Here is a 26,107-nt window from a genome sequence, read left to right on the forward strand (position 1 = left end):
AGAGAGGGAGGCACAGAATCCGAAGCAGGCTCCAGGCTCCGAGCTGTCAGCACAGAGCCCGACGCGGGGCTCGAACCCACGGACCGCGAGATCGTGACCTGAGCTGAAGTCGGACGCTTAACCGACTGAGCCACCCAGGCGCCCCTAAATGACCAGTATTCTTAAAAAATGTTGAGTTCATGGGGCACCTGGGTGGTTCAGTCAGTTAAGCAACCGTCTCTTGATTTCCGCTCGGGTCATGATCTCACAGTTGGTGAGGTAGGGTTCAGGGCTGACAGCCAGAGCCTGCCTGGGATTCTCTCTCTGTCGCCCTCCCTCAAAATAAATAAATAAATATTAACAAAAAAAATGTTGAGGTCATTAGCAAAGATAGTAAGATGCCAATATTAGACGAAACTGGGTGAAGGGTATTTACGAACTTTTGTGCTATCTTTACAACTCTTCTGTAAGTCTAAAAATATTTCAAAATTTACTTTTAAAAATTTTTTTAAATGTTTATTTTTTTTGAGAGAGAGACACACACAGTCAGGGTAGAGTGGAGGAGGGACAGAGAGAGGGAGACACAGAATCCGAAGCAGGGTCCAGGCTCTGAGCTGTCAGCACAGAGCCCAACGCGGGGCGTGAACCCACGAACTGTGAGATCATGACCTGAGCCGAAGCTGGACGGACACCCGACCAACTGAGCCACCCAGGAGCCCCTCAAAGATTTTATTTTTAGGGGCACCTGGGCGGCCCAGTCGGTTAAGCCTCCGACTTCAGCTCAGGTCATGACCTCACGGTTTGTGAGTTCAAGCCCCATGTCGGCCTCTGTGCTGACAGATCAGAGCCTGGAGCCTGCTTCGGATTATGTGTCTCCCTCTCTCTCTGCCCCTCCCCTGCTCATGCTCTCTCTCTCTCTCTCCCTCAAAACTAAATGTAAAAGAACATTTTTTAATTTTTTTAAAAATTTTTTTTCAACATTTATTATTTATTTTTGGGACAGAGAGAGACAGAGCATGAACAGGGGAGGGGCAGAGAGAGAGGGAGACACAGAATCGGAAACAGGCTCCAGGCTCTGAGCCATCAACCCAGAGCCTGACGCGGGGCTCGAACCCACGGACCGCGAGATCGTGACCTGGCTGAAGTTGGACACCCAACCGACTGCGCCACCCAGGTGCCCCAAGAACATTTAAAAAAAATATATATTTTATTTTTAAATAATCTCCACACCCAACTTAGGGCTCGAACTCACAACCTTGAGATCAAGAGTCACACGTTCCACCGACTGACCGAGTCAGATGCCTTTCCCCTTCTGTCTCTCTTTTTTTTTTTTTACAAGAATTTTTATTTTTATTTTTGAGAGGGAGAGAGAGAGAGAGCAAGGGAGGGGCAGAGAGAGAGGGAGAGAGAGAATTCGAAGTAGGTTTCATGCTGTCCGCATGGAGCCCGAAGAGGGGCTCCAACTCACGAATGAACTCATGAAGCCATGAGATCATGACCTGAGCTGGAAATCAAGAGTCGGATGCTTAACCGGCTGAGCCACCCAGGTGCCCCCTTTCCTCCCTCTTTAAAGCTGACATTGTAGCATCTTTTCCATCTGACCTTTACTCCTATCCTCACATCTTCTATGAATCTGACCTTCCCACCCTCCTCTTATAAAAACCCTTGATTTCATTGGGCCCACCCAGATCATCCGGGGAATCTCCCCAACTCAAGAGCCTTGATTTAATCGCATCCACAAAGTCTCACTTTTGCCATATAAGGTCACAGATTCAAAGGTCCCTGGGATTAGGAGGTAGACATCTTTAGGGGTTCTGGTAACTTCTGTGTTTTCAGTAGAATGAGTGAGGTGATCAGCTTACTGAGGGTAAGGAGGGCCAGGATGCTATGGGGGATTTAAGAACAGAGATGGGGAACAGCCATCTTGGGGAGGCAGAGGGTACACTGCTGAGGGAAACGTACCAGGGTCGCAGGCAGGGCTTGGGATGTAAGGTCCAGCCCCCGTCAAGGCTCCCCAGGGCCAGGCACAGAGTAGATGAGAGAAGGATTTACCAGAAGGATTTGGAGTTCGGCTACAACGGTGCCTTGGAGGGGGTCATAGGGCAAGGGAGTTTAAGACATAGGAAAGTGAGGGATTTTATCGGTGGCCCATGAACAGTGGAAGCAGGAGAAAGAGGGAAGTGAGGACAAGGTGGGGGAGCCAGAGATAATGAAAAGGCAACAGGGTCGGGGCACCTGGGGTGGCTCAGTCGGTTGAGTGTCCGACTTCGGCTCAGGTCATGATCTCACAGTTCGTCGGTTCGAGCCCTGAGTTGGGCTCTGTGCTGACAGCTCAGAGCCTGGAGCCTGCTTCGGATTCTGTGTCTCCCTCTCTCTGCCCTCCCCCACTCACGCTCTGCCTCCTTCAAAAATGAATAAACGTTAAAAAAAATTGAAAAAAGGAAAAGAAAAGATAACAGGGTCAATGTACTGTTATGTGCTGGCAGGCTCAAAAGTTTCTCAGTTCAGTTGACGGGAAAAAGGAGAGCACGGGATGATAAAAACAGTTTGTTTGGAGGGTATGTCGTTACCGGCAATGACAAGGACGAGCATATGACCATGAACGCGGGTGGCACGTTTAGAGGGTGACAGATAAGGGGTGCAGAGTTTCTTTGCGGGTTACCAAAAATATTCTCAAGTGGATTGGAGGGATGTGCAACTCTTAGGAATACGCAAAAAACCCAGCGTCACACAGGTGAAATGGGTGAATTTTATGGTATGTGAATTGCGGCTTCATAAAACTTCCAGAAAAAAAAAGAACGCAGATGGCTTGGGGTAGGCGAGAGAGCACGATGGGTGACATGATGGGCTCTGTGTACCGAGAGGCCATGTTTCTGTTATTTATTGCCACAGCGTGTCTGACAAACCACCGAAAGCCTGCGTGGTTGAAAACAACAAAGATCATTTATTACAGTCCCAGGTCTGCGATCAGGGCAGGGTTTAGAGGGAGGTGGGGGGTGGGGGGCTGAGGGAGGTCTTACCTCTGCTCCCGGAACATCAGCGGGGCAGGAGAACGTGGCCCTTCAGATGGCTCACTCACAAGCCTGATTTATTCTCAACTGTGAGTTTAGCCTCGGCCGGGAGCCAAGAACCCGGGGTCCTCTCCACGTGGACCTCACCATCTGGCCTGGCCTGGGCGGGTGTCCCAAGGAAAAGAGTGGGGCTGCAAGTTGCCTTTTTTTTTTTTTTAATGTTTATTTACTTTTGAGAGAGAGAGAGACAGAGTGCAAGCAGGGGAGGGGCAGAGAGAGGGGGAGACACTGAATCCGAAGGAGGCTCTAGGCTCTGAGCTATCAGCACAGAGCCAGATGCAGGGCTTGAACTCAGAACCACGAGATCGTGACCTGAGCTGAAGTCGGAGGCTTAACTGACTGAGCCACTCAGGCGCCCCTATGACAGTAGTTTTAGGAGGGATAGGAAGCCAGGTTCTCAAATCTTCCATGAAAGAGTAGGAGTGGCCAGAAGGGAAGGGGTGAGTTCAGTAGGGAAGGATGGGAAGTGTCCGTGGATAGGTTAAGCTTCAAAAGAGCTGAGGGAGGGGGTGCCTGGCTGGCCGGGTAGAGCACGAGACCCTTGATCTTGGGGTTGTGAGTTCAAACCCCATGGTGGGCGTAGAGCTTACTTAAAAAAAAAAATTAAAAGTCAGAGGGAGGAAGAACGGTCTAGAAACGGCAAGGCGGAGCACCTGTGCGTTAAGGAGGGTGCAAGGTATGAGGGTGTAAGGCATGGCTGCAGGGAGAAGGGTTCAGTTCACAGAGTTCAGAGACCCACAGAAAGGAGTCTCCTTGTGGGTCTCTGAGAATGACAGAGACATAGACGCAGAGAGGGGTAAGACAGAGACCCAGAAAGAGGGACACAGAAATCCAGAAGGATGGTGACATAGCTTCCCAGAAATTACACACGAAGAGGGCCTACATTCGGAGGGAGTAACCTTCGTGCTTCTCTGCACTTGCCCAGCAGAGGGCGCGCGGGACCCCATTCCCTGGAGTCCGGGTAACCTATCCCCACCACTTCCCCCCAAGCCTATCAGATGGGGCTATTTTTACGCGGTGTCATAGGATACCGGTGGCTGGAAGGCCATCGTCTGTCTGTCCTTTGGTCCCTTCGAGTGACCCTGCGGCATCTCCCCAGCCCACCCCCCACCTGTTCCTGGCAGGCTAGGCCTCTGTTTCCACTATCCAGGGTTACAGCTCAGGCTTCCCTGGGTCTCGGGATGTCTGACCGAGAAGACAGGGGGAGACCTCGGCGAGGGAACCGGGTGTGGGGCGCACAGGCTCATGGTTTGCAGTTGCTGGAGCGTCTCCAGAACGGGGCAACCACCAGGCCGGTGGCAGAGCCGATCTACAGTTTTAGTCAGAAAGAGATTCAGAGAGAGGACTCCAGACACTCGGAGTCCTCCAGAGGCCCTGAGACAGAAACTCGCCATAACTCCGAAACACAGGGAAACAGACCCAAAGGGGAGCCCCCCCCCCCCCCCGGGAAACCCAGGGACAGAGAGACACAGAGTCCAAAGAGATCATGAGAAGAGACTCCGACGGAGGGGGGAGACAGATAGCAAGGGAGACAGCGATAGACAGACACACCCCTAAGATACAAGCGTCAAAGACGGAGATCCAGACAGACCAAGATACAGATTACTGACAGAGACCCCCAAGCACTGAGTCTTCTAGAATTGCAAAACTCAGAGATAACTGACCCACTGAGATACTCAAGAGATACACCCCTCGACAGACACCCAAAATGAAGACATAGCCAGACGCAGAGATGCAGAAGATAACAGAAAGAAAGAAAGTGGAAGTTTGTGACTCCAGCACAGAGGCTGGGCAATTCATAAAAAGAGACGAGAGACACACACGGAAACCCGGAGAGACGAGGGATAGAGGTCCCGGGCGAGAGCGAAACAGGGAACGGGGACCCGAAAGCGGATGCGCGCGGAGAAAGCAAGCTCAGCGCGGCGGCGGCTGGGGGGGAGGGCGGGCGCCCCGGCAGAGGGCGCGCGGCCGCCCTCTGCCCCTCCAGGGTCAGGCGCCCCCTCCCCCGCGCCCTGGCCGGACGGCCGGGCTATTTTTACGCGTGGACACCGGACACCAGCCTGGGGCGGCGGCGGCGGCGGCGGCCGAGGCGGGGCCGGGCCGGGTCGGGCGTCGGGGCCACACGTCCGTCCGCGGGTCGCCGGGGCTGCGCGCGCCATGGAGCCGCGGTGCCCGCCGCCGTGCGGCTGCTGCGAGCGGCTGGTGCTCAACGTGGCCGGGCTGCGCTTCGAGACGCGGGCGCGGACGCTGGGCCGCTTCCCGGACACGCTGCTAGGGGACCCGGCGCGCCGGGACCGCTTCTACGACTGCGCGCGCCGCGAGTACTTCTTTGACCGGCACCGGCCCAGCTTCGACGCCGTGCTCTACTACTACCAGTCCGGCGGCCGGCTGCGGCGGCCGGCGCACGTGCCGCTCGACGTCTTCCTGGAGGAGGTGGCCTTTTACGGGCTGGGCGCGGCGGCGCTGGCGCGCCTGCGCGAGGACGAGGGCTGCCCCTTGCCGCCCGAGCGCCCCCTGCCCCGCCGCGCCTTCGCGCGCCAGCTCTGGCTGCTCTTCGAGTTCCCCGAGAGTTCGCAGGCCGCGCGCGTGCTCGCCGTCGTCTCCGTGCTCGTCATCCTCGTCTCCATCGTCGTCTTCTGCCTCGAGACGCTGCCCGACTTCCGCAACGACCGCGACAACCCGGGGCTCGCTGCCGTGGCGGCTGCCGGCCCGGTGAGGGGGCGTGTCCTCGGTGGAGAGGGGCGGGGCTTGGGAGGAGCTGAGCGGGGTCCACGGGGATCTGGCCAATTACAAGGCGGGGGTGAGGGGCACTGGGAGGCGGGGCCTCTCGGGAAGGTGGGGCCTGGCTATGGGCGGGCGGGGCATTGGGGGGGGGGGCTTGTTGGGGGAGCGGCCAATCACAGGTGGGGCAAGAGGCTTGAGAGGTGGGCAACCCAGGGACCGGGCCTGACCAGGGGAATTTACCTTCAAAAGCTGGGCTGGGGGCCGGGAAGGGATAGCTTAATGGAGGCGGGGCCTAAGGACCTTCCTATCACTGGGTGGGGTTGAGGCAGGTGAGAAACGGGCTGGCCGAGGGCGGGAGGGCGGGAAGGCAGGTACGTTAAGAAATGAAGCAAGGGAGGAGAGACTGAAGAATCAGGGGTCCGTGCGGCTGGCAGTAAGCAAGAGCAGGATGGGCTGGAGGGAGCTGGAGACAGAAGAGTGAGGCCTGAAGGCTGAGGTAGGAGCAACCCAGCACAAATAAAGTCAGGCTGAGGGCCATGAGGGCAGGGTTCGGTGTTCAGAGAAGGCCTTTAACCATTAGAGTCTGGGCTGGGGGTAGGGAGGGCAGAGCACGAGGAAGTGGGACCAGGGTGGCGACACTCCCCATCTGGAAAATCAGTGCTGCGGTGGGACTTTGGGAAGGAAGAGACTGAGTCTCACTCAGGCACCATTCTAGGAGGCCCCACCAGTGAAGGATCAGGGACCCTACAGTCAGCCATGCAGGGATGATCCCCAGGGTTCTGGAAAGGAGTCTAGGACAGCTGGGGCACTGGAGGCCTGGGAGCAGTGACCACTGACCAGTTTGCACAGAAGCAGTTGGACATTTAAACCATAAATGTGGCCGTTCTAGTGTGTTCCAGTCTTGGTGTGGTCCTCTCTGACCCCCTTCCTCCCTGCAGTTCCCTGCTCGGCTGAATGGCTCCAGCCCAGTGCCCGGAACCCTGTCTCGCATGCCCTTCGATGATCCGTTCTTTATGGTGGAGACGTTGTGCATCTGTTGGTTCTCCTTTGAGCTACTGGTGCGCCTGGCGACCTGCCCAAGCAAGGCGGCCTTTTTCAAGAACGTGATGAACCTCATCGATTTTGTGGCCATCCTCCCCTACTTTGTGGCGCTAGGCACCGAGCTAGCCAGGCAACGGGGCGTGGGCCAGCCGGCCATGTCACTGGCCATACTACGAGTTATCCGTCTGGTGCGCGTCTTCCGGATCTTCAAGCTGTCCCGGCACTCAAAGGGCCTGCAGATCTTGGGCCAGACACTACGGGCCTCCATGCGTGAGCTGGGTCTCCTCATCTTCTTCCTCTTCATCGGTGTGGTTCTCTTCTCCAGCGCGGTCTACTTTGCGGAGGCCGACCGGGAAGATTCCCATTTCACCAGCATCCCTGAGTCCTTTTGGTGGGCGGTGGTCACCATGACCACAGTCGGCTATGGAGACATGGCACCCGTCACTGTGGGTGGCAAGATAGTGGGCTCTCTGTGCGCCATCGCCGGTGTGCTGACCATTTCCCTGCCTGTGCCGGTCATTGTCTCCAACTTCAGCTACTTCTATCACAGGGAGACAGAGGGCGAAGAGGCCGGAATGTACAGCCATGTGGACACGCAGCCCTGTGGCCCACTGGAGGGCAAGGTCAATGGGGGGTTGGTGGACGGAGAGATGCCTGAGCTACCACCTCCGCTCTGGGCCCCCCCTGGGAAACACATGGTCACCGAAGTGTGAGGGACTGTGGAGGTCAGCAGGACCTCACGTTTCCTTGGAGGGAGGGAGGGAGGGGGAGAAGGGAAGGTTAGGGGGAGGGGGTTGGGTAGAGGAAGAACTAGGTTAAGTGGTAACGAGTTGGGGAACACTGAGTCTTGTTGGGTCTTGAGTTGCGGTTTGGTAGCTCCTATGGGTACTTCCTTAAGTGACCGTGAATGGCAACGAGTTATACTGAGTTGATGGAGAGACTCCATTGGTCTAAATTGCTTTGGGTTGTGCAAGACTTACGGAGCCTTTTGTGGTAAGTGTTGACATAGATTTGATCCCATGGTTGTGTTTTTTAGGTCCTCACTGGGTTGGGCTGTGTTGTTGAGTCTAGGTGAATCTTGTCCAACTGCATTGTGCAGGATTCTGCGGTTTTATGCATCCCCTGGGGCCATTTTGGGTCAAGGGAGGTGGTCATCCACGGCATTGTTGGGACTGACTGCATGTTCATGCATGGTGTTGTGGAGTTGAGTTGAGACACGTTGGAAGTTGTGTGGCTTTGTGACTCTTGTAGGGCTATGTTATTTTAGATTCTGTGAACTTGTGAGTCATGTAGAAATCCAAAGAGTCAAGTGGTCGAATGTGAGCTTTCCAGGTCACGTTAAGTTAAGTTGGGTTGGAATGTATGACTGTGGGAATCTTTCAGGGTTCTGTTGGGTTGAATTGTGTAAAGTTACATAGCTGGAAGTTTAGGGGGCTACACTGAGATGAACCGTACTGAATTGTATAACCGCGTGAGTCTTGTAGGGCCGTGCTGAGTTGAGTTACACCAAGTTGTGTCGTTGTGAGTCCTGTAGGAATGTTAGGTTGAGTTGGACTGTGTGTATGGGCTCCATAGGGCCATGTTGGTTTGTTCTGCATTTACTGGTAGCACCAGGACCCAAGAATAAGAGCACTTGGGGGGGGGGGAATCATGTATCAGGGAGCAAGTGTGGGGTTATGGAGTCTGAGAGACGAACTGAACTGACATGCCTGGTGTCACTTACCATAAGGGGCAGGGCTGGGTTCTGGATCCATGGATTCAGTTGTTCACGCAGAGGGCCTCTGGGGGAGCTAGGGAGATGCAGATGTTCCTTCCATTTACCCTACACCTGCATCGTTTTGCCATTCAAACCCTCTCTATCTGTCCTCTCCTATAGCTTCGCTTCCAAACACGGAGATCAGAGCCACAAGGGGAGAGAAAAGGGGACAAACTGTATGTACTGTGTATAGGACATGTTAGGGGGACAGAAACACAAGTGAGGGGACAGAGACCTGGGAGGTAATGGAGACTCAGAGAGAGAAAGAGATAGAAACCCAGAGAAGAGGGAACAAAGACCCGAAGAGAGAGGAAGAGAGATTTAGGGAGAAGGAGACAAAGACCCAGAGAGAGGGAACGACAGAGACTCAGGAAGGCGGGGGGCAGAAAATCCAAAGGGAGAGGGAGACAGAGATCAAGAGTGGGAGACAGAGATGGGGGGGGGGAGTGTCAGGCACCCAGAGAGGGACAGACATCAGACTTAGAAACAGACCGGAGCGCCCCCAAGAGAAAGGTAACCAAGAAAGAAAAAGGCAGAAAAAGTCAGCGCCTCTGAACCCAAGAGATACGCACAGTCTGTCTTCCACAGAATCACAAAGATCTCAAATCAGTGCGCACCACCCCATCCTCCCACAGCTGAGGAAGGCTGTCAGACAAACTGACACTCTATTTTCCAGGGGAGAAACCAGAGTCTCAGATCACGGGGGTGGCTTCCCAAGGTCTCGTGGCACATCCCCAGGGTCCAGGACCGGGGGCAGGCTGCCTGACCCCACGGCCGCATCAGCCTGCTGGAAGGCACGGGTCCTCCTTGGATCCTACAGCCTCGTTTCTCACAAAGTAACTGAGGCTCAGAGGGGAAGGTGTTACCCTAGGTCACGAAGCCAAACATTTTCAGAGGACTTTTGGTATTCAAAGGGCATTTGGAGGAGGAGGACGCAGGATGCTTCAATCGCCAACACATATAGGGCTTCCTATGTGCCAAGCATCATTCAAAGTACTTTACTTGTATTAATTTATTAAAACCAGTGGTTTACAGAATGTTGTTGTTGTTATTTTTAGCTATTGCCACCCCTCCCCCCACTTGCAACTTACCTAGATTCAATGTGAGGCATCCGAGGGGATCTGGTCTGAGGGACACACACCTCTATGGGGTCCCTCTTGGCAACTCAGAATGCAGCTAAGAAATTCAGCGTGGGTCGGCGGGAGGGCCACCTGGGTGGCTCAGTCTATTGAGCGTCCGACTCTTGATTTCAGCTCAGGTCGTGATCCCAGGGTTGTGGGATCGAGCCCCACACTCAGTGTGGATCCTGCTTAAGATGCTCTCACTCTCTTTTCCTCCCTCTGCCCCCCCTCCCCTGCACCTGTATGCACACTCTCCCTCTCTGAGAGAGAGAGAGAAAAAAAATCAGTTTGGAAACCCCTGATTTAACCCAACCACCTTTCCATACAGAGCGATGGAAGAAAGTACAGATTATCGTGGGCAGGGTTTGATAAAGATAGAAAATAATAGAGTGTTTAGGTAGTCACTTCTCTCTGAGATGGAGAGAAAGACACGTTTGGAGACAGAACTGGAGAACAGACCTCCTCACAGTGACAGACGCAAGGCGGAGTCCAGGACCCAGGACAGAGACCCAAAGAGGAGAAAGCCCATGCAGAGAGGAGCCAAGACTTGGAGAGAGGACACCCAGGGGAAGGAGGGAGAGCAGGTAGAAGGAAAGCAGTGACCTGGGAGGGGGTCAGAGGCCGGCGTGTGTGTGTGTGTGTGTGTGTGTGTGTGTGTGTGTGTGTGTGTGTGTGTCGGTGGGGGGGGGGGGGAGGGAAGGGATCCACAGAAGCTGGAAGGCAACCACGGAGGAAGGGCCAGATATCCAGAGGGAGGGGCACAGAGAGTGTTTTACTTTTCTTTGAAAACTCACCTGTATTACTCCATCAGAGGCTGGAAGTTACTTAGAGTCTCTCTGGTAGGGGGTGGGATGTGTTGGGTGCTTAAGGAAGAGGTGGAGAAGCCAGGAGAGGTCATGGAGGTGACCGGAGGGGACACTCGAAGGCTGGGAAGTGCCCCTTCCCCCCCCCCCCCCCCAATAAACAACTGTAGGCGCCTTCTATGTTGCCTTGGCTAGGCTGGGGAAAAGGAGGGAACACCCTAATCCGGGGACACCCTTCCTGCCACCTTGCCATGTTATATTTAGGCCGAGGGAGGGGTATGGGATGACCCCCCCCCCAGATGGGCATCAGCTTTCCTCCTGAAATAGCTCCCGGGGAGGGGTGAAGGGCTCTGCCCGTCCCAGGACTCCGTCTGACCTCAGTCTGTCTTAGGGTCTCTCTCTTTTCAACGGGTCTCCGTCCCCCTTCTGGGATTCTGTCCCCTTCCCTCTCTGGGTCTTCTCTCTCTGGGTTTCTGTCCCCCCTTTCTCTCTGTTTATGTGCCCTTCCCATGTCTCCCTTTGTCCCTCACTATTCATTTTCTTTCTCTGGGCAGAGGTCATCGTGTTCCCAAGTCATACCCTTGGCTGTCTCTGTGCCCTAGAATACCTTGAATTTCTCTTATCTGAGCTCAGGACAGACCCTCTCCCCAGTCCCCACCCAGGAAATTCCAGCAGACAGGACTCTGTGGGAGAGCTCCCCCATATCCACTGTCTCCCTGGGCCTCGGGCCTTATCGCTGCCCAAGTCCAGCTGGTTAATGTCTAGCCTGGAGCTCCTGGGAAAGTGGGGATGAGAGCAGAGGGGGGGAATCTGCCCAGGGATTGACACTTAATTGGCAGCACAAGGCAAGGGAATCTCAGGCCCAGACTCCTGGCTCTAAGGAAGGAGGGAGCTGCTGGTCAGGAGCCTTGGGTCTGCGGAGAGAGGGGGCTGGGGGTGAGGACTCCTGGGTCTGAGGGAGGACCGCCTTGGGCGTCCCGACTCCTAGCCTGAGGGAGGAGGGGCTGGGGACCTGAATCCCGGGTCTGACGGAGAGGGGGCTGGGGGTCAGGGCTCCTGGCTCTGCGGGAGGAGGGGGCTGGGGGCCGGGACTCCTGGGTCTGAGGGAGGAGGGGGCTGGGGGGGGGAGGGGTCCCGGCTGCCGGGGCTGAGGGAGAAGGGGGCTGGCGCCTGGCCTCCCGGGGCTGAGGCGGGCCAAGAGCTGAGCGAGCCAGGCCGGGCTCCCGAGGTCTCGGCACGCGTGTGGAAGGCGGGATCCCCCGGCCCCTCCTCCGCCGTCGGGCGCCGCCCCGCCCCGCCCCCGCCCGGGCCCTCCGGAGCGTGTGCAGCGAGGAGCCGGCGGGCGAGCGGGCGTCCCCGCAGCCAGCGAGCGGGAGGAGGAGCCGCGCCGCGCCAGGGGCAGCCGAGGAGCCGAAGAGGGCGCCCCAGGTGAGAGCCTCGGCGCCTCCTCCCCCGGGATTCCGGCGTCCGGGTCGCCCGGCCCCCGGGTAGGGAGGGACGGGGGCGGGGCCTGCGGGGGCGGGGCTTGGCGGAGGAAACTGAGGCAGGAGGGAAGTGCTCCAGCCATGCAGCCGCTCGCCCCCGTCAGGGTCTCGGGAGACCGGACCCCCCGGCCTAAATCTTCTTTGGGAGGAGGGGCCTGGGAGTACGTATTCGGGGGGTCCCTGGGGAGGAGGGTCCTAAACTCCAGAACTCCCGGGTCCGAGGGAGGAGGGCGCTGGGGCGGGGGTGGGGGGGGGGTGGGGGCCTGGACTCCTTGGTCCGAGGGAGGAGGGCGCGGGGCTCCCGGACCCCTGCATGTGAGAGAGGGAGCTGGGGATCTGGACCCGTGAAAAAGGGGAGGCAGCTGGGAACCAGAGCTCTAGGGTCTGATCAGGGAAGGTGGGAGCTGGGAGCTAGGACTTTCTGGCCTGAGGGAGGAGGTAGCTGGGGATCTACACTCCGGGTCCAGGTTGGATCAGCGTGGTTGGGTCCCTTCACACCCCTTTTTCCATTTCCCCATCTCCGAGCCAAAGCAGGCAGCCACTCCAGGTATGTGCAATAGAAGTGTCGGACGGGCCCTGGCCTGTCCTGTGAGGATAGAACATTCCAGGAAGCAGCCTCAGGGACCCAGGGCTTCTTGAGTGTGGGCCCTCAGGGACCCGGGGGTCCAGACGAGCACCGCCCCCGCCCTGTCTGGGAGATGAATGGGCCGTGGAGGATGTAATCTTTTCCAGCCTCCTCTACCCCTCCCACCCCTTCCCCCCACCGCCCTCCTCGCCCCTCCCCACACCTCCCCCATCTGCTTCCCATCCCAGCCAGGAGCCATCACCTGGTCAGGGAAGGGGCCCCAGGGAAGGGGGCGCGGCCTTGACTCCTGGGTACCCTACACTTTAAGAGGAACACAGAGAAGGGGAGTGTTCGCGTCCCCTCCCCCCACTTGCCCATATAACTTGCCTGTTCCCTTCTTCCCCTAGATGGCTGCCCCTACCCTCTCCTGAGATGTCAGGAAGGAGGGGACCACCTGTGTCCCCCACCGGGGCCCCCCAGAGCCTGGGGGCCCCCAGCCCTGGAGCCTGGAGGTGGAGGAGGTGCTGACAGGTCTGGTAACCACCTGCTGCTTCCCAGTCCCCTCCACACCACTCTTTCCCAGAACCAGAGACTTCCAGAATATTGCAGACAAACTGAAGCATCCACGCCCTCACCGCTCTCTCCCAGCCCCTGGCCGATTTCTGGGACAGGGAAACTGAGGCCCCGCATAGCAGAGGAAATGTCTTGCCTTCTCAGTGGCAGTTTTGAGCTGAACTTGGGTCTTGCCAGGATTCCAGGACATGGCCTTTCTCAGCATTTTGAGACCTCCCACCTCCTCTAGGCTGCGGGACTTAGGGTTCTTCGGGGGTGTAGAGGTAGGAGGCAGAATGGAGTTGTTCCGACGACGGGGCTCAAGTCCTGCCTCTGGTATTGGCTGGCTGTGTGGCCTGGTATAAGTCCCTCACTTCTCAGCCTGTGTTTCTCCATTCGTTGATTTGTTGGCTATTATTAGCAATAGTAGTAGAACAATTGTGATTAATCTAGAAGCTGGGCAGTATCTAAGTCCTAGAGTATAAGGTCCCCCTCCTCAGGTTCTAGAACAAGGGCCTCCCCCTGGTTCTGGCATCCAGGTCCGCCTGGAGCTCCCAACTGCTGTCCCCCCCCCCCCCCGTCCCCCCGTCCCCTACTCAGTTTTTACCCTCACCTCTAATGCCCGCTCTCCCCTCCGTCCTCAGGTGCTCAGCGAGATGCTCCTCAGCCCCTCCTGCTCCCTCCCCATCCTCCTCCTTTTCCTCCTCCCCAGCGTTCCAATGGAGCCCCACCCCCCACCCTTACCACTGCCCCCCTTTCTAGCCCCTGAGTGGGACCTCCTGTCCCCCCGAGTAGTCCTGTCCAGGGGCACCCCCGCCGGGCCCCCTCTGCTCTTCCTGCTGGAGGCCGGGACTTTTGGGGAGCCAGCAGGCCGCCCTGCCAACCGCAGCCGGCGAGGGGCGAGCGAGACAGCACCCGCAAGTCGCCGGGGAGAGCTGGCTGTGTGCGATGCGGTCAGCGGCTGGGTGACAGACCGCCGGACGGCCGTGGACCTGCGTGGGCGTGAGGTGGAGGTGCTGGGCGAGGTTCCCGCGGCTGGTGGCAGTCCCCTCCGCCAGTACTTCTTCGAGACCCGCTGCAAGGCTGACAGCACCGAGGAAGGTGGCCCCGGTGGGGGAGGAGGGGGCTGCCGGGGTGTGGACCGGAGGCACTGGGTATCTGAGTGCAAAGCCAAGCAGTCCTACGTGCGGGCACTGACCGCTGATGCCCAGGGCCGCGTAGGCTGGCGATGGATTCGAATTGACACTGCCTGCGTCTGCACGCTCCTCAGCCGGACTGGTCGGGCCTGAGGCCCGAGGCCCATGCCCAGGAACGGGGCAGGCAGAGGAAGAAGACGGCTGGATCCCGAGGGACCTCAGGGGTGGCCTGACCGCTCCGGGCCTCGGTTTGGGAACTTGTGGAATGGTCACACAATCACAGCTTTCTGATTCCGAGAGCTCAATCCATGCCAGACAGGTGGTGGAACCAAATGGGGTTTTGAAGGATGAGTAGGAGTTCTCCTGGATGAACTTGAGGGTAGTGATGATGATGATAATAATAGCCCAATTTTGCCAAGCGTCTACTGTTTATCAGCGCGAATACACAATTTGTCAGATCGACTCTAGTGGATTCGACCATCAGAGGCCCTTGGCTTCTCAGTTGCTAACCACTTGATCTCAGAAGGCATCTTGCTCACCCTGGAGAGAGTGACGAGGAAGTGGTCTGTCAAGAAGTGGGTGGGGGAGCATAAAAACTGGAACATATAGGCAACTAGCTGGGAGGTCGGGTTTGAATGAGAAATCTTACGTGGTCACATGGGGCAAGTGTTGGCTTCGAACGTCCTCTTTTGAGGTAGTGAGTCACCCGTCACAGAAGGAGCAAAAGCAAGGTTGACTGACCGGAGGTCAGGAGACTAGAGAATTTGGCCCTACTGGGGAGCTGGAGTCAGGTTTCTACTCCCTTTTCTGTCCCAACTTGTACCCATATTGGGAAAGAAATAGACCTTAGAAGTGTCCGGCTTGAGTGTGGCATGAGGTTCTGACCAATTGACCTGACTCCTGGCTGGAATCAGGGGTCATGTGGACAGTGAATGGGCCAGGAAAACCCAAAAGGAGAAGTGGCCCCAGAGGCCTGAATGAGGGGGGGTCAGTGGGACCCTGTGCCAGGCTGCAGAAGGTAGCCTCACTTTTCCCCATCTGAAGAATGGGTCAGTGGGGTTGAAATAATGGGAGCCGAGGAGGCAGAGGCCTTGACGAAATGGCCTGTAAAGTGAGGAAGTACCAAGGGAAGTCAGGGGTAACCCTTCATGTATCACCAGTCCATATCTTAAGACTTAACACACACACACACACACACACACACACACACACACACACACACATATTCTTTTAGAACCAACGTTCCCATCCCCCACCAACCCAGACTGGGCCCCTGGGAAGGGTAGGGGTGGCAGGGCCAGGCAGGGACTGGCTGCCTCTGTTTCTACATCTCCGTGTTTCTAGATCTGTGGTTCCCCACCCTCTTTTTTTTTTTTTTTTTTTTTTTTTTTTTGCCACCTCCCTCTCTCTCTCTCTCTTCCTGTCTCTTGTCTCTGGGTCAGTAGCTCTCTACCTCTGTTTCTCATTCAGTGCCTCTCACCCATTCTTGAGTGCATTTTTCTTCCTCCTCAAAGCTCTCTCCACATCGCCTCCCTTCCCTTTTTTGCTAAGTATTTCCCTGTGTATTTGTCTGTGGGTCTCTCCCTCTTCACCCACCCCCATATCCAGGTGGAAGTTTTCAACCAAATCAAAGGCAGGCAGGACGCACGAAGCCAAAGCCCAGGCTGAGTCCTTCAGCAGACGCGGGGAGGGAGGGAGAGCCCTGGGGAAGTCTGGAAATCGTTACCCCTGAGGTAGGCAGGCCTGGCAGAGGGAGGAGGGGGCTGAGTGAGCTGGGACCCTGTAGGAAAGGGGGGGTGGTGTTTCTCCTGGGTTCCCTGAGGCAGTGGGTGGCCTCTGTCTCCTCCAACCTGGGGTCTCTGTGTCTCTAAGATTCCCTAAAACTCTGATCTATTCCCCCTTCCCCTCCGCCCCCTTTTCTGGCCATCCTTCTCTCTCTCTGGGACTCTTCTCCACTTCTCTTGCGTTTCTGTGCCCCCTCTCTCCAAGTCCCTGTCACTTGTTGCCTGGTCTCTTTCTCATTCTATCCAACCATCCACACACCTGCAGGCCCTCCATTGGCTGGGTTCAGGGTGGGCGGGTCCTGTCACCTGGGGCAACAGCGACAACAAGCCTGCTCCTGCTGGGCTACCCCACAGGGGTGGGACCATGGCTGGTCCGACCCTGGCTGTACGCTATGGTCTGCCATGGTCCCCAGTCTCTGGGACCGAGGTGCCTGAATCCTGGCCCAACTGGCATCTCACCAGCAGTGGTGTCGCCCACCACATTATCCCATCTGTTCCCTTTCCCCCGCCCACTGTGCAGGTAAGAGGACCCTAGGTTCCTGGCCAGGAGGAGACTGGGAGCCCAGACTCCTGTGTCTGAAGGAGAGGCCTGGGGATCCAGACACCTGCTGAGAGAAAAGCGGATAGGGCGCTCGGGTTCCTCTCTGACTGAAGGAGGAGGGAGGGTCCCAGAGTCCTGGGTCTGAGAGAGGAGGGGCCAGCGAACGTGGACGCCTGGGAGGAAAGGGTTGAGGACTGCCGGGGAGAGATCAGGGCTCGCGGGCCAGACTTGAATCCTTTTAGCCGACGTCCTTGTCCCCAGTCCACGGTCGCGGAGCCCCTGCCCCCGGCCGCAAAGCAGGATTTACACATCTGGGATTTTGACGAGGTCATCAGCAGATGGGAGACCACCTATGGCTCGGCTTCCGTGCCCAAGACCCACGGCGGGCCCTACGCACAGCCCAGGGCCCCAGAGCCTTCGGACCCCACGCGGACTGTGGGGATCAAGGATTTAGGAGAAAAGGTGAGGTTCTGGGATGCAGAGGTCCGCGGGGGGGGGGGGGAGGGGGTCAGGGGTGGGGAACGCGCTGGAGCACGAGGCACCCTCACGTTGGGTCCCCGCGTCGCCTTCCCGCAGCTCAGAAGCCGCGGCTGGCGCCTCCCGCTGGTCAGAGAGCACCATTGCAGTGAGACGAGGGCTCAGTACACCGGCCGGCCGGGCCCGGACCGGAGCCCCACCTTCTACGTCGGGCCCCAGCCCCTGGAGCTTGCGGACCACCACCGCGGAGGCCCTTCCCAGGTAGCGGAGAAGACCCTCTGCCACCTTGGGGCAGAGCCTGTAGCGCCTGAGGAGGGGCCGGAGGGGCTTCAAAGCTTGGGACCAGACTAGGAGAGCCTGGGGCGGGGAATTCTGAGTCTGGGGTCGGGGTTAAACGGTCTGGAATGGAATCAGGTTACAGAGCCTGGGGGTGGAGCTTGGACGCCTTGAGGTGGGGCCAGAAGGAGGAGGGGACTGAGACCGAAATGCCAGCTCTGAAGCCGGGGCCGCGACCAGTAAATCCCGGGGCGGGGCAGGGAGGGGGTTCTGAGGAGGGGGTCCCGGAGCGAGGTAGCGGAAGGTGCGTGGGGGCGGGCCTTGAATATTCTGAGACCAGATCGGGTCGGGAGGCGGCGCTAGGCTTCCTTAGAGAGAGGATGAAGCGAAGAGGTACGTTTGTCCTACCCGCGACTGAATTCCAGGGGCGGGACGTGGAAGCTGAGTCTGGGGGCGGAGCTGGCAAAGTTTTGGGGGGCGGTGGGGGGGGGGGCGGCTGGGCCTTGTGTTCGACGACCCGCAAGTGTTTGGATTTTGGAGTGACCCTCATAAGGGCTCTGATTTGGGGGAACGAAGATAAAGTGTTCTGGCTTGCGACTGGTCAGGAAGGATTCGGATTCATCCAGGGAAGAGGGATCCTGAGCCTGGGACCCCGGACTTGGGATGGGTATGAAACCTTGCTTCATCCCTCCTCCCCCGCCCCCCCCCCCCCCCCATCCTCCGCAGGCTTTAATCCCTTGGACAAAGAACCCCGAGCGGTCCGGCCAGCCTTTCACGGTATCTGACCAGGGCGTCCTGGACCGCCATCAGCTCTATCTGACCACCTCGGCCAAGGACTTCCGGGCCTATCCGAAGTGAGTCTGGGTCCTCTCTCGGCACCGCCGCCAGCACACCTAACCCCGGTGTCGGCTCCCCCTGTCCGACTCAGTTATCCTCAGTCTTCAGCTCCAGCACGCTCGAGAACCAGAGGTTCAGACCCCAGCCCCTACCTCTTTCAGCGCCCAGGTATTCCTAGTGTGAGCTCTCAGGAATATGAGACCTGCGGCTCGTCCTAGAAGCGGTTCTGGACCGGGGGCGGGGCTCCAAGGGTCTCGGGCGGGACCTGCTTTGGTTCCCAGATACTCTTTCCCAAGGATTCGAAAATTCTAGATTCCCGGCCCTTAAGGACCTCGAGGGCCCAGGAATCGAGGCTAGGCATCCCCAACTCCCATCCTTCATAAGGGGTCCCCGAGTCCTACAAATGTGTCCTCGCCTCGGAACGCAGAGTTCGCGTCTACAGGCTCCTCAGGAGCCGAGGTCTGAACCTCAGCCTTGTCCCCAGGATCCAACGGTGCCTTCCCTCTCCTGCCTTCCCCACCAACAGGAAGGAGTTGTCTGGATATCCCCGCAAGGACTCGCTGACCTGCTGGAGCTTTCAGAAGACGCCTCAGGTCTGGGGACGGGACCCACAGCGGCCGCCCCGTCTGCGCTCCTCTCGGCCGCCAGGGATCCGCGTGCCCCACGTCCGCCCGGCGACGCTAGCCGTGCCGCACCGTGGGGCGCTGTCTCTGGCTCAGGAGTCCTACAGACCCCCGCTGCACCCGCTCCTCCGGCTCGATCGTTTCTGCCCTCTGGAGCTGCCCTGGGGCGGCCCCCACTGGAAGCCGGTGTCGGGCATCTACAGCGTGCCACAAGCCTACCGCACTGAGAACTCCAGCTACGGCAGCATGAAGCTGACCGCGATCTGAGCCGGCAGCGCCGGCCCCGCCCAGAACACGCCCCCGGGCGGGGGCGGAGCCGAGTCTGGAAGACCCCGGCTGGGGGGCACACTGGGCGGGGCTATGGTCGGGAAGCCCGCCCATCACGTGGGAGGGAGACAGAGGCCAGGACCCGCCCACTAGGCGTGAGCCGGACGAATCCCACCGGAGACTGACTAGGGTGACCGGGTTGGGGACGAGGATGGATGCTGAGCCTGGAAAATATACTTTGGGGCTGTGGGCTCGCGGGCGGGACACGCCCTCTACGACAGAGCGGGCGAGTTTACCTTAGTCAACGACAGAGTTAAAATAGCCTTAACCGTGCTCATTGCTGGGTTCGGCTCTGGGGGCCCGAGTGTGCGGGAGATGGGGCTCCCGCTCCACCCCTCGTGGAGGGAAGGCACGTCTGCGTACAGGTGGGACTCCGCCCCTGAGCACAGAATCCAGTATTGAAGCCACGCCCCCTCTGGGGTTAGGCTGTGGCACAGGAATGGCTTTCAGTGTGTGGCAGATGGAGTGGGGTTGAGGTCTGAGCCGATCACCATTCGAGGGTCCTTGGAGGGACAGCTCCAGCCTTCCCCTGGCTCCCACTCTGATGGGCGGAGGCGGGGCTACACCATCAGGGGCAAGGCCAGGGTCTCCCCATAGCCTATTTCCTATGACCCCAACAGGACTTCGCTGGCACCGGACATAGCATCTGACGGCTGAGTCAGGGAAGTCAGCTTCACCTTGGGCGCACCGAGAAGCAGGAGCCACTCGGGGCGTGGGGGCAGGGGCCACTCCCGCACACTTCCCTGACCTTTTCCGTTTCTCGCCCCCGGAAGGATTAGTGTCCAGGTTACCCCATCATGCCACCACCCCCAGTGGCCTTGCCGCCCCCACAGCCTGCAAGTATAAGACCAGGTAAACATCATAGGGGAGGCACCCAGAATGGAGATGCTCCAGGTAAGGCTGTGGGGTCCCCGAGGCCCTTTGCAACTCCTTCCAGGTCACAGCTGGCACAGAGGGAGAGTCCTGTGACTTGATGGAGGAGGCTTCTTTCTGGAAGGGTGTGGACAGCCAGCAGGCTTCCTGCCAGGAGGAAGCAGGTGGAACAGGGCCTGAGGGTGGGAAGCTGAGGGGTTGGGACGATCTGGGGCTCCTGAGTATTGGGGCAGGGGATCCAAGTGGGATGAACGGGCCCTGAATGGATGACGTCAGGCAGGGGAGCTGGGCCCCTGAACGGGTTCGTGTGAGGGATGGGAGGGTAAGGGCCCAGGGTAGCGGTGTCTGGCAGGCCCTGAGACGCTGGCCTTGTCCCAGGGGCTGCTGCTGCTGTGGCTGCTGCTGAATGTGGGTGGGGTGTGGACATCCAGGGGGCCACTGCGGCCGCTGTGCCGGCCCATCAACGCCACCCTGGCTGCTGAGAACGAGGCCTGCCCTGTCTGTGTCACCTTCGCCACCACCATCTGTGCCGGCTACTGCCCCAGCATGGTGAGCTGCGGGGGTGGGGATGGACGGGCGGGGGCCTGGAATCGGTGCTGCCACCTCGGCTCCAGAGTGGATCACTGAGGACCAGGCCCACAGAAAATGGGAAATGGCAGCCTGGACAGAAGGGTGGCCTGCCCCCACCTCCCGCAGGGGCTGGGCACGTGGGAGGGAGGAAGAGCGCAGAGGGTCGGCTACGATGCCGGACCTGTGGGGGGGGGGGGGCCGGCACAGCGGGGCGGAGCTCGGTGGGGGGGGGCCTGACCACGTCCCCCTCATCCCCACCCTGGCCTCCAGATGCGAGTGCTGCCGGCAGCCCTGCCCCCTGTGCCCCAGCCCGTGTGCACCTACCGTGAACTGCGCTTTGCCTCCGTCCGGCTCCCCGGATGCCCGCCGGGTGTGGACCCCGTGGTCTCCTTCCCCGTGGCCCTCAGCTGTCGCTGCGGGCCCTGCCGCCTCAGCAGCTCCGACTGTGGGGGTCCCAGGGCCCAACCCTTGGCCTGTGACCGCCCCCCACTCCCGGGCCTCCCGTTCCTCTAAGGACCCCTCACCCCAATGCCTGGAGCCAGCAGCCGCTCTTTTCTACCCCTCCCAATAAAAGCTTCTCACACTGCACTCCGGTTGTCTTTTGTCAGGCTTAGGGTACGCGTATGAGTATGTACACACACACACACACACACACACACACACACACACACACAGAGGCTCAGAATGGGTCCGATATCAGAACCATTTTATACAAAGTCACAGTGTCAGAACTCCAATAGAAAACAGAGCGGGGGGGGGAGGGAGGGCGAGGGTCACATCAGCTCAGGAGGTGTCCATGGTTTCGCCTTCTGTGAGGAGAAGGAAGGCCATGCGGTCAGGGGGCTGGGACTGAGCCCTCTGGGACTGGGGGGGGGGGGGGGGGGAGGGGCAGGGGCAGCAGGGGACACTCACTGAGCTCATTGAAGAGAAAGGCATCCTGGTACTCCTTCATGTACTGTGTAGAGCGCGACTCGTCCAGAAAGAGCGAGTAGACCCTCTTGATGTCATCTACCTGGACTTCCGTGCCCTGAGAGGGGATGACAAGACCTCAGTGCCCCCCCCCCCCCCCCACCGGATTGGTAGGTCACGGTGGGGACGGGGGGGATGGGGTTAGCACGCATCCCTCCTCGGCCACCTCCCCGCTGTGGGCCCAACCCCTCCGGTCCTCAGTCTCTTCATCTGTAAAATGGACCGAATGGCGTTAACTTCTAGCTGCCAGACATTTACTAAGCACCTGCCACGTGTCAGGCCGGGGGATACAGGTATAAACTCGACAGACCGCAGTCCCACCCCCCCACCCCCCCCGCCTTTGCAAATGTATGTTCTAGGACTGAAGGCAACGACCCACTCTCAGCCCTTGGAGCCGTGAGCGCGCCGTTCACTCGCTCAGGCTGGCCCCCGCGTGCTTACTCGGCGGGCTGACCTTGCGCTTCCGGCACACCAGGCTGGCGGCCGTGATGAGCTGGATGGCGTAGCGCAGCGACGTCTCCAGCCCGATGCGGGTCAGCACCGTGTAGGCGTCCTCACTCATCTCTACGTCTTCCTCCTCGCACCTGCCGGCAGGCGGGGCGGGAGCGGGGGGTGAGCCGGGGCTGCCCCCTCCCACCCCCGCCCTGGGCACTGCTGGGCGTCCTGGGGTCGCGTGGAATCCAGGTCCTTGGCCTCCAGACCCTCCCCGTCCAGGGTCCTACCCCCCAGTGTCAGCCACTGGCTCGTGCCCTCCCTTCTCTACTGTGGTCCCCCCACCCCCAGATCAGAGGCCACTGCTTGGATGCCCAGCCCAGCCTGGCCGCTTGCAGGCCCAGAGGCCTCCCCTCCTCAGACCTCGCTGCCCCCACTTGCCAGACAGGGTGGACGCCGGCCCTGCCGCCCAGGCCCGAGGCCTGGTCCCACCCCAGGACGCCAGGCGGTCCCGTGCATACCGGATGCGGAGGATCTGTTTCGTGTCCTTCTCACTGTAGGGCGAGGTGGAGACGATGAGCAGTCGGTCCAGGAGGTCGATGGGGATGCCGTGGGGGCTCTGGTAGCTGGTACCCCGGATCCTGGGGAGGAGGGGGAAGGGAGGGCCGTCAGGACGATGCGCCCAGAACCCAGCGCTCTGTGCCCTCTACTTGGAGTACCCCACCCCCTCCCCTCCACCGCAGCCCACTCACTGGGCAAATACCACTTAACCTTCAGCTCACGGCTGCACCACCCACCAGGCAGCCGTCCCTCGACTGCGTCACCGCCCCTGTAGAGCTGGGGTGGCTTTAGCTACGTGTCTATGTCCAGGATTACTGGATCAAGGTCCTACTCCCCTGTGGGACGCCCAGCTCCATAGGGGGAGGGCCTGCACCGGTCCTGTTCCCTGCTGTACCTGGCCCAGCACAAGCCCGGCACGTGGCAGGTGCCAGGGAACTGAGCGGGGCCTCGTTATTCGTGACAGTTACGTTCTGAATAGTGGGGCAAATGCTCATTAGCAAACGATGAACCCCTGCTTCTAGGGGAAATCCAGTCAGGTTCTTGTGGGCCTATGTGGTCACGATAAATTTTGTCAACCAACATATAACCTGGTTCTATGTGTTCCCGCATTTTTTTAAATGTTTATTTATTTTTAAAAGACAAGAGACAGAGCACAAGGTGGGGAGGGGCAGAGAGAGGAGACACAGCATCCGAAGCGGGCTCCAGGGTCTGAGCTGTCAGCACAGAGCCCGACGCGGGGCTCGAACCCACAAACTGTGCCATCATGACCTGAGCCGGAGTCAGATGCTTAATCAACTGAGCCACCCAGGCACCGCCGAATTCCTGTTTAAAGACATCTTATTTGGGGAACCCGCGTGGCTCAGTCGGTTAAGCATCCAACGCTTGACTTCCTCTTGGGTCACGATCTCATGGTTCATGAGTTCAAGCCCGGCGTCTGGCTCTGTGCTGACGGTGAAAACCCTGCTTGGGATTCTCTCTCTCTCCCTCTCTCTGTCTCTCTCTGCCCCTGCCCTGCTCACTCTCGCTCTCTAAAATAAATAAACTTAAACAAACACGCCATCACCAACCAAGAGCATAAAGTGTGACAACGTGGCAATAAACAGATCACAAAAAGAACACGCGTTTGCAGCATGCGAGCTGAGACTAGAAGGCAGAATGTCACCTTGTCGGACCTGAGTCTGGGACGTCCACATCAGGGGACTCAAATTTTTTGCCACTCTGCGCGTCTGCACAGGAGCACAACAGTGCCACGACTCCCAACTCGGGAGTTACAAGTAAATTTCAGGGAGAGTACGCAGACTCCCAAATAGGTCACGTGCAAATAACGAGGAGCAAGTGGGTTTGCGGCCTGTCTCAGAAGGCGTCCCGTGCAGACAAGGCAGACAAGAGAGCACCAGGGCCAGGGGTAGTGGCAACACCCGAGGGCAGACGTTCCAAGCTTTGCCAGAACCTGGGGCACTTCGTGTGTCCAGAATTTTTCCGTGGCGCCCTCAGGGCCCAAAGAAATATTAAGTGCTATTACGCAGTTTGGTCTAAGTGACCTAACTGGAGTGATTTATGCAGTGTCCAACACGGGTCACCGTGCTTCCCTCAAAAACTTAAAACATCCCGCAGCACTTGTGCCTTTTCTGCAGCGCCCCGGGGATGCCCCGGCACACAGCTTGGGAACCGTAGCCGCAAAGGGTACAGAAACAGAAAGACAGAAAGAACAGGGTCCCTCGACTTCCTCGTGGAACGGAGTTGCCTGCCTACCTTGTTTAAGGTCCCGGCAGGGAGCTCAACAAACAGGTCCTGTTTGTCCTGTGGTTACACCCACCGCCCGGGGCACCCCGTTTCCCCGGGGGCCGTTGAGGGGGCTCACCGGGTGATGCCTCGGTTGGTGGCCATGATGAGGACCGGCGCCATGTCACTTTCCAGGGCCCGATTGAGGAAGGAGAAGCTCTCAATGTCCAGCATGTGCACCTCGTCGATGAACAGCACCTGGGAGCCACTGAAGGTCAAACCCACCCCCCAGGCCTCTCTGCTCCCGCCTCCCCCCTCCGCAAGCCACCTGCCCTCCCCCAGTACTCACTCCAGGGATGATCTCCGCCTTGCCCTCCTCACGCCACTCAGCCACCTTGGCGTTGATCTGCTCTCGGACTTCTGACTTGATCTCCCCGGTGTCGCCTGTGGGAAGCGGGAGTGTCAGGGGACAGGGATCCAGGGCCGGAGAGTGGCCAAAGATAAAGACGGGACGCCAGGGACAGAGGGAAGAGAGACCAAGACCGGAGTGGCAAAGTGACAGAAGGGCTGGGAAACATCCCAGAGAGGAGGAGAACCAGAGAGACCCCAGGGAGAAGTGATGGCAGGATACGCGTGCCCCCCATCGGGCAACCCTAAGGGGCCCCACCTGAGAAGAGAGCCAGGAAGCCCTGGGTGCGGGAGTTGATGACGTCGATCTCATGCAGGGACACGGTGTGCACCACCTCTTTGCGTTTCTGGAGCTCCCCGTCTGGACACTGCACAAACTTGGTCTGTGGGACCGGGAGGGGTGGGAGAGACAAGAGCAGAGAAGAGCATGGAAGGGGGGCCCGAAGGGGCTGTCTGGGGGTGGGGGGCAGGGAGACCAGATCCCTGAAATGGAGCGGAGGATCTAGAAACCCCAGGTCCAAGAGGCAGTCGCAGCTAGGGCATTCGAGAGCACTGAAGGACCGGGGATTCCTGGAGGACCTCGGCCTTCACAAGCAAACTGCTACGTTGAAGGGCCCTGGCTGTCCCAGAGGGTGCAGGGAAGAACCAGGAGTGCCGGGGACATGTGTTCTGGGCCATGGGGGTGAGGGAGGAGATGCAAACACCCCAGAGCCTGGAGCGAGGGGTTCCCCAGAGCCCTGGCCCACCTGGGAACCCATGGCGTCATAGTCACGAGCGCGTGTGAAGGAGCGGCCCAGCTTGGAGATCTTGCCCGTGGCCTTGTCGATGGTGATCACGTCCCTGCGGGGGGAGGGGGGGGAAGCGCGGGGGGGGGGGGGGGGGGGAAGAGCAGGAGTGAGGACAGGAAAGGGCCCAAGCTCCCCTACCCCGGCCACCCAGCGTAGCCCCCGCTGCTCACCCAGCCTGGACCTTGTCCTTGGTCAGGGACTCGATCATCTTGGTGCCCAGGTCGTATATGGTCTCCATCTCCGTGGTCTTAAGGGTCAGCTTCCCTACCTTAGAGCCCTGAGAGGGGGGACATGCCAGGCAAGGAGCTTCAGAGGGGGCCCAATGTCTCCCCAACACAGCCTCAAAATGGGCACGACACAGGGATGCTTCTGGGGGTGGTGGATATAGTCACGGTCATGACCGTGGTGATGGCCTCGTGGGCACACACGTATGCCAAAACTTAACACCCTGCAAACTTTATTATTATTTTTTATTTGCTTTTCACATTTATTTATTTTTGAGAGACAGAGACAGAGCGTGAGCAGGGGAGGGGCAGAGAGAGAGGGAGACACAGAATCCAAAGCAGGTTCCAGGCTCCCAGCTGTCAGCACAGAGGCCGATGTGGGGCTCGAACTCATCGACCGTGAGATCATGACCTGAGCCGAAGTCGGACGCGTAACCAACTGAGCCACCCAGGCGCCCCGTCC

General features: G+C 58.8%; 5 protein-coding genes across 9 annotated transcripts in view; 4 read left to right on the forward strand and 1 right to left on the reverse strand.

Annotated features, from left to right (window-relative positions):
- Positions 1–26,107, reverse strand: part of RUVBL2 (RuvB like AAA ATPase 2) — a 67,112-nt gene that overhangs the window by 29,792 nt on the left and 11,213 nt on the right. The window contains exons 7-15 of one of the 3 annotated variants that reach the window (XR_009255808.1): positions 25,591–25,697; positions 25,379–25,472; positions 24,892–25,015; positions 24,574–24,668; positions 24,364–24,482; positions 22,463–22,582; positions 21,951–22,093; positions 21,453–21,567; positions 21,230–21,349 (exon numbers count right to left, since the gene is read on the reverse strand). The exons of 1 other annotated variant lie outside the window; for it this stretch is intronic. Coding sequence is in view for 1 of the 2 variants with exons in the window: in XM_058707262.1 (XP_058563245.1) it covers positions 21,324–21,349; positions 21,453–21,567; positions 21,964–22,093; positions 22,463–22,582; positions 24,364–24,482; positions 24,574–24,668; positions 24,892–25,015; positions 25,379–25,472; positions 25,591–25,697 (930 nt within the window). In the remaining variant the exon portion in view is untranslated. Of the gene's footprint in view, positions 1–21,229; positions 21,350–21,452; positions 21,568–21,950; positions 22,094–22,462; positions 22,583–24,363; positions 24,483–24,573; positions 24,669–24,891; positions 25,016–25,378; positions 25,473–25,590; positions 25,698–26,107 lie in introns of those variants that run through there. One more of the 3 variants, XM_058707262.1, reaches the window with a different exon arrangement.
- Positions 3,898–9,608, forward strand: KCNA7 (potassium voltage-gated channel subfamily A member 7). The gene is made up of 2 exons (XM_058707261.1): positions 3,898–5,762; positions 6,713–9,608. The coding sequence occupies exons 1-2, from the start codon at positions 4,944–4,946 to the stop codon at positions 7,526–7,528; spliced, it is 1,635 nt and encodes a 544-aa protein (XP_058563244.1). The 5' UTR covers positions 3,898–4,943; the 3' UTR covers positions 7,529–9,608.
- Positions 11,692–14,692, forward strand: NTF4 (neurotrophin 4). 2 transcript variants are annotated; one of them, XM_058707276.1, is made up of 3 exons: positions 11,692–11,923; positions 12,952–13,075; positions 13,741–14,692. In XM_058707276.1, the coding sequence occupies exon 3, from the start codon at positions 13,753–13,755 to the stop codon at positions 14,383–14,385; it is 633 nt and encodes a 210-aa protein (XP_058563259.1). In that variant the 5' UTR covers positions 11,692–11,923; positions 12,952–13,075; positions 13,741–13,752; the 3' UTR covers positions 14,386–14,692. The 2 variants fall into 2 exon arrangements, with proteins under 2 accessions (XP_058563259.1, XP_058563260.1); XM_058707277.1 differs by lacking the exon at positions 11,692–11,923 and adding an exon at positions 11,957–12,140.
- SAXO3 (stabilizer of axonemal microtubules 3) lies at positions 16,051–19,370 on the forward strand. 2 transcript variants are annotated; one of them, XM_058707272.1, is made up of 5 exons: positions 16,051–16,536; positions 16,819–17,019; positions 17,134–17,295; positions 18,037–18,164; positions 18,632–19,370. In XM_058707272.1, the coding sequence occupies exons 1-5, from the start codon at positions 16,381–16,383 to the stop codon at positions 19,035–19,037; spliced, it is 1,053 nt and encodes a 350-aa protein (XP_058563255.1). In that variant the 5' UTR covers positions 16,051–16,380; the 3' UTR covers positions 19,038–19,370. The 2 variants fall into 2 exon arrangements, with proteins under 2 accessions (XP_058563255.1, XP_058563256.1); XM_058707273.1 differs by having other exon boundaries at positions 16,053–16,536; positions 18,674–19,370.
- On the forward strand, positions 19,355–21,128 carry LHB (luteinizing hormone subunit beta; the record flags this gene model as incomplete). The annotated part of the gene is made up of 3 exons (XM_058708801.1): positions 19,355–19,462; positions 20,349–20,519; positions 20,811–21,128. Coding segments are annotated over 3 exons (522 nt in total), but the record flags the coding sequence as incomplete, so codon positions are not given.

This window comes from Neofelis nebulosa, chromosome 17 (assembly GCF_028018385.1).
Source record: "Neofelis nebulosa isolate mNeoNeb1 chromosome 17, mNeoNeb1.pri, whole genome shotgun sequence".
Classification (NCBI taxonomy): Eukaryota; Metazoa; Chordata; class Mammalia; order Carnivora; family Felidae; genus Neofelis; species Neofelis nebulosa.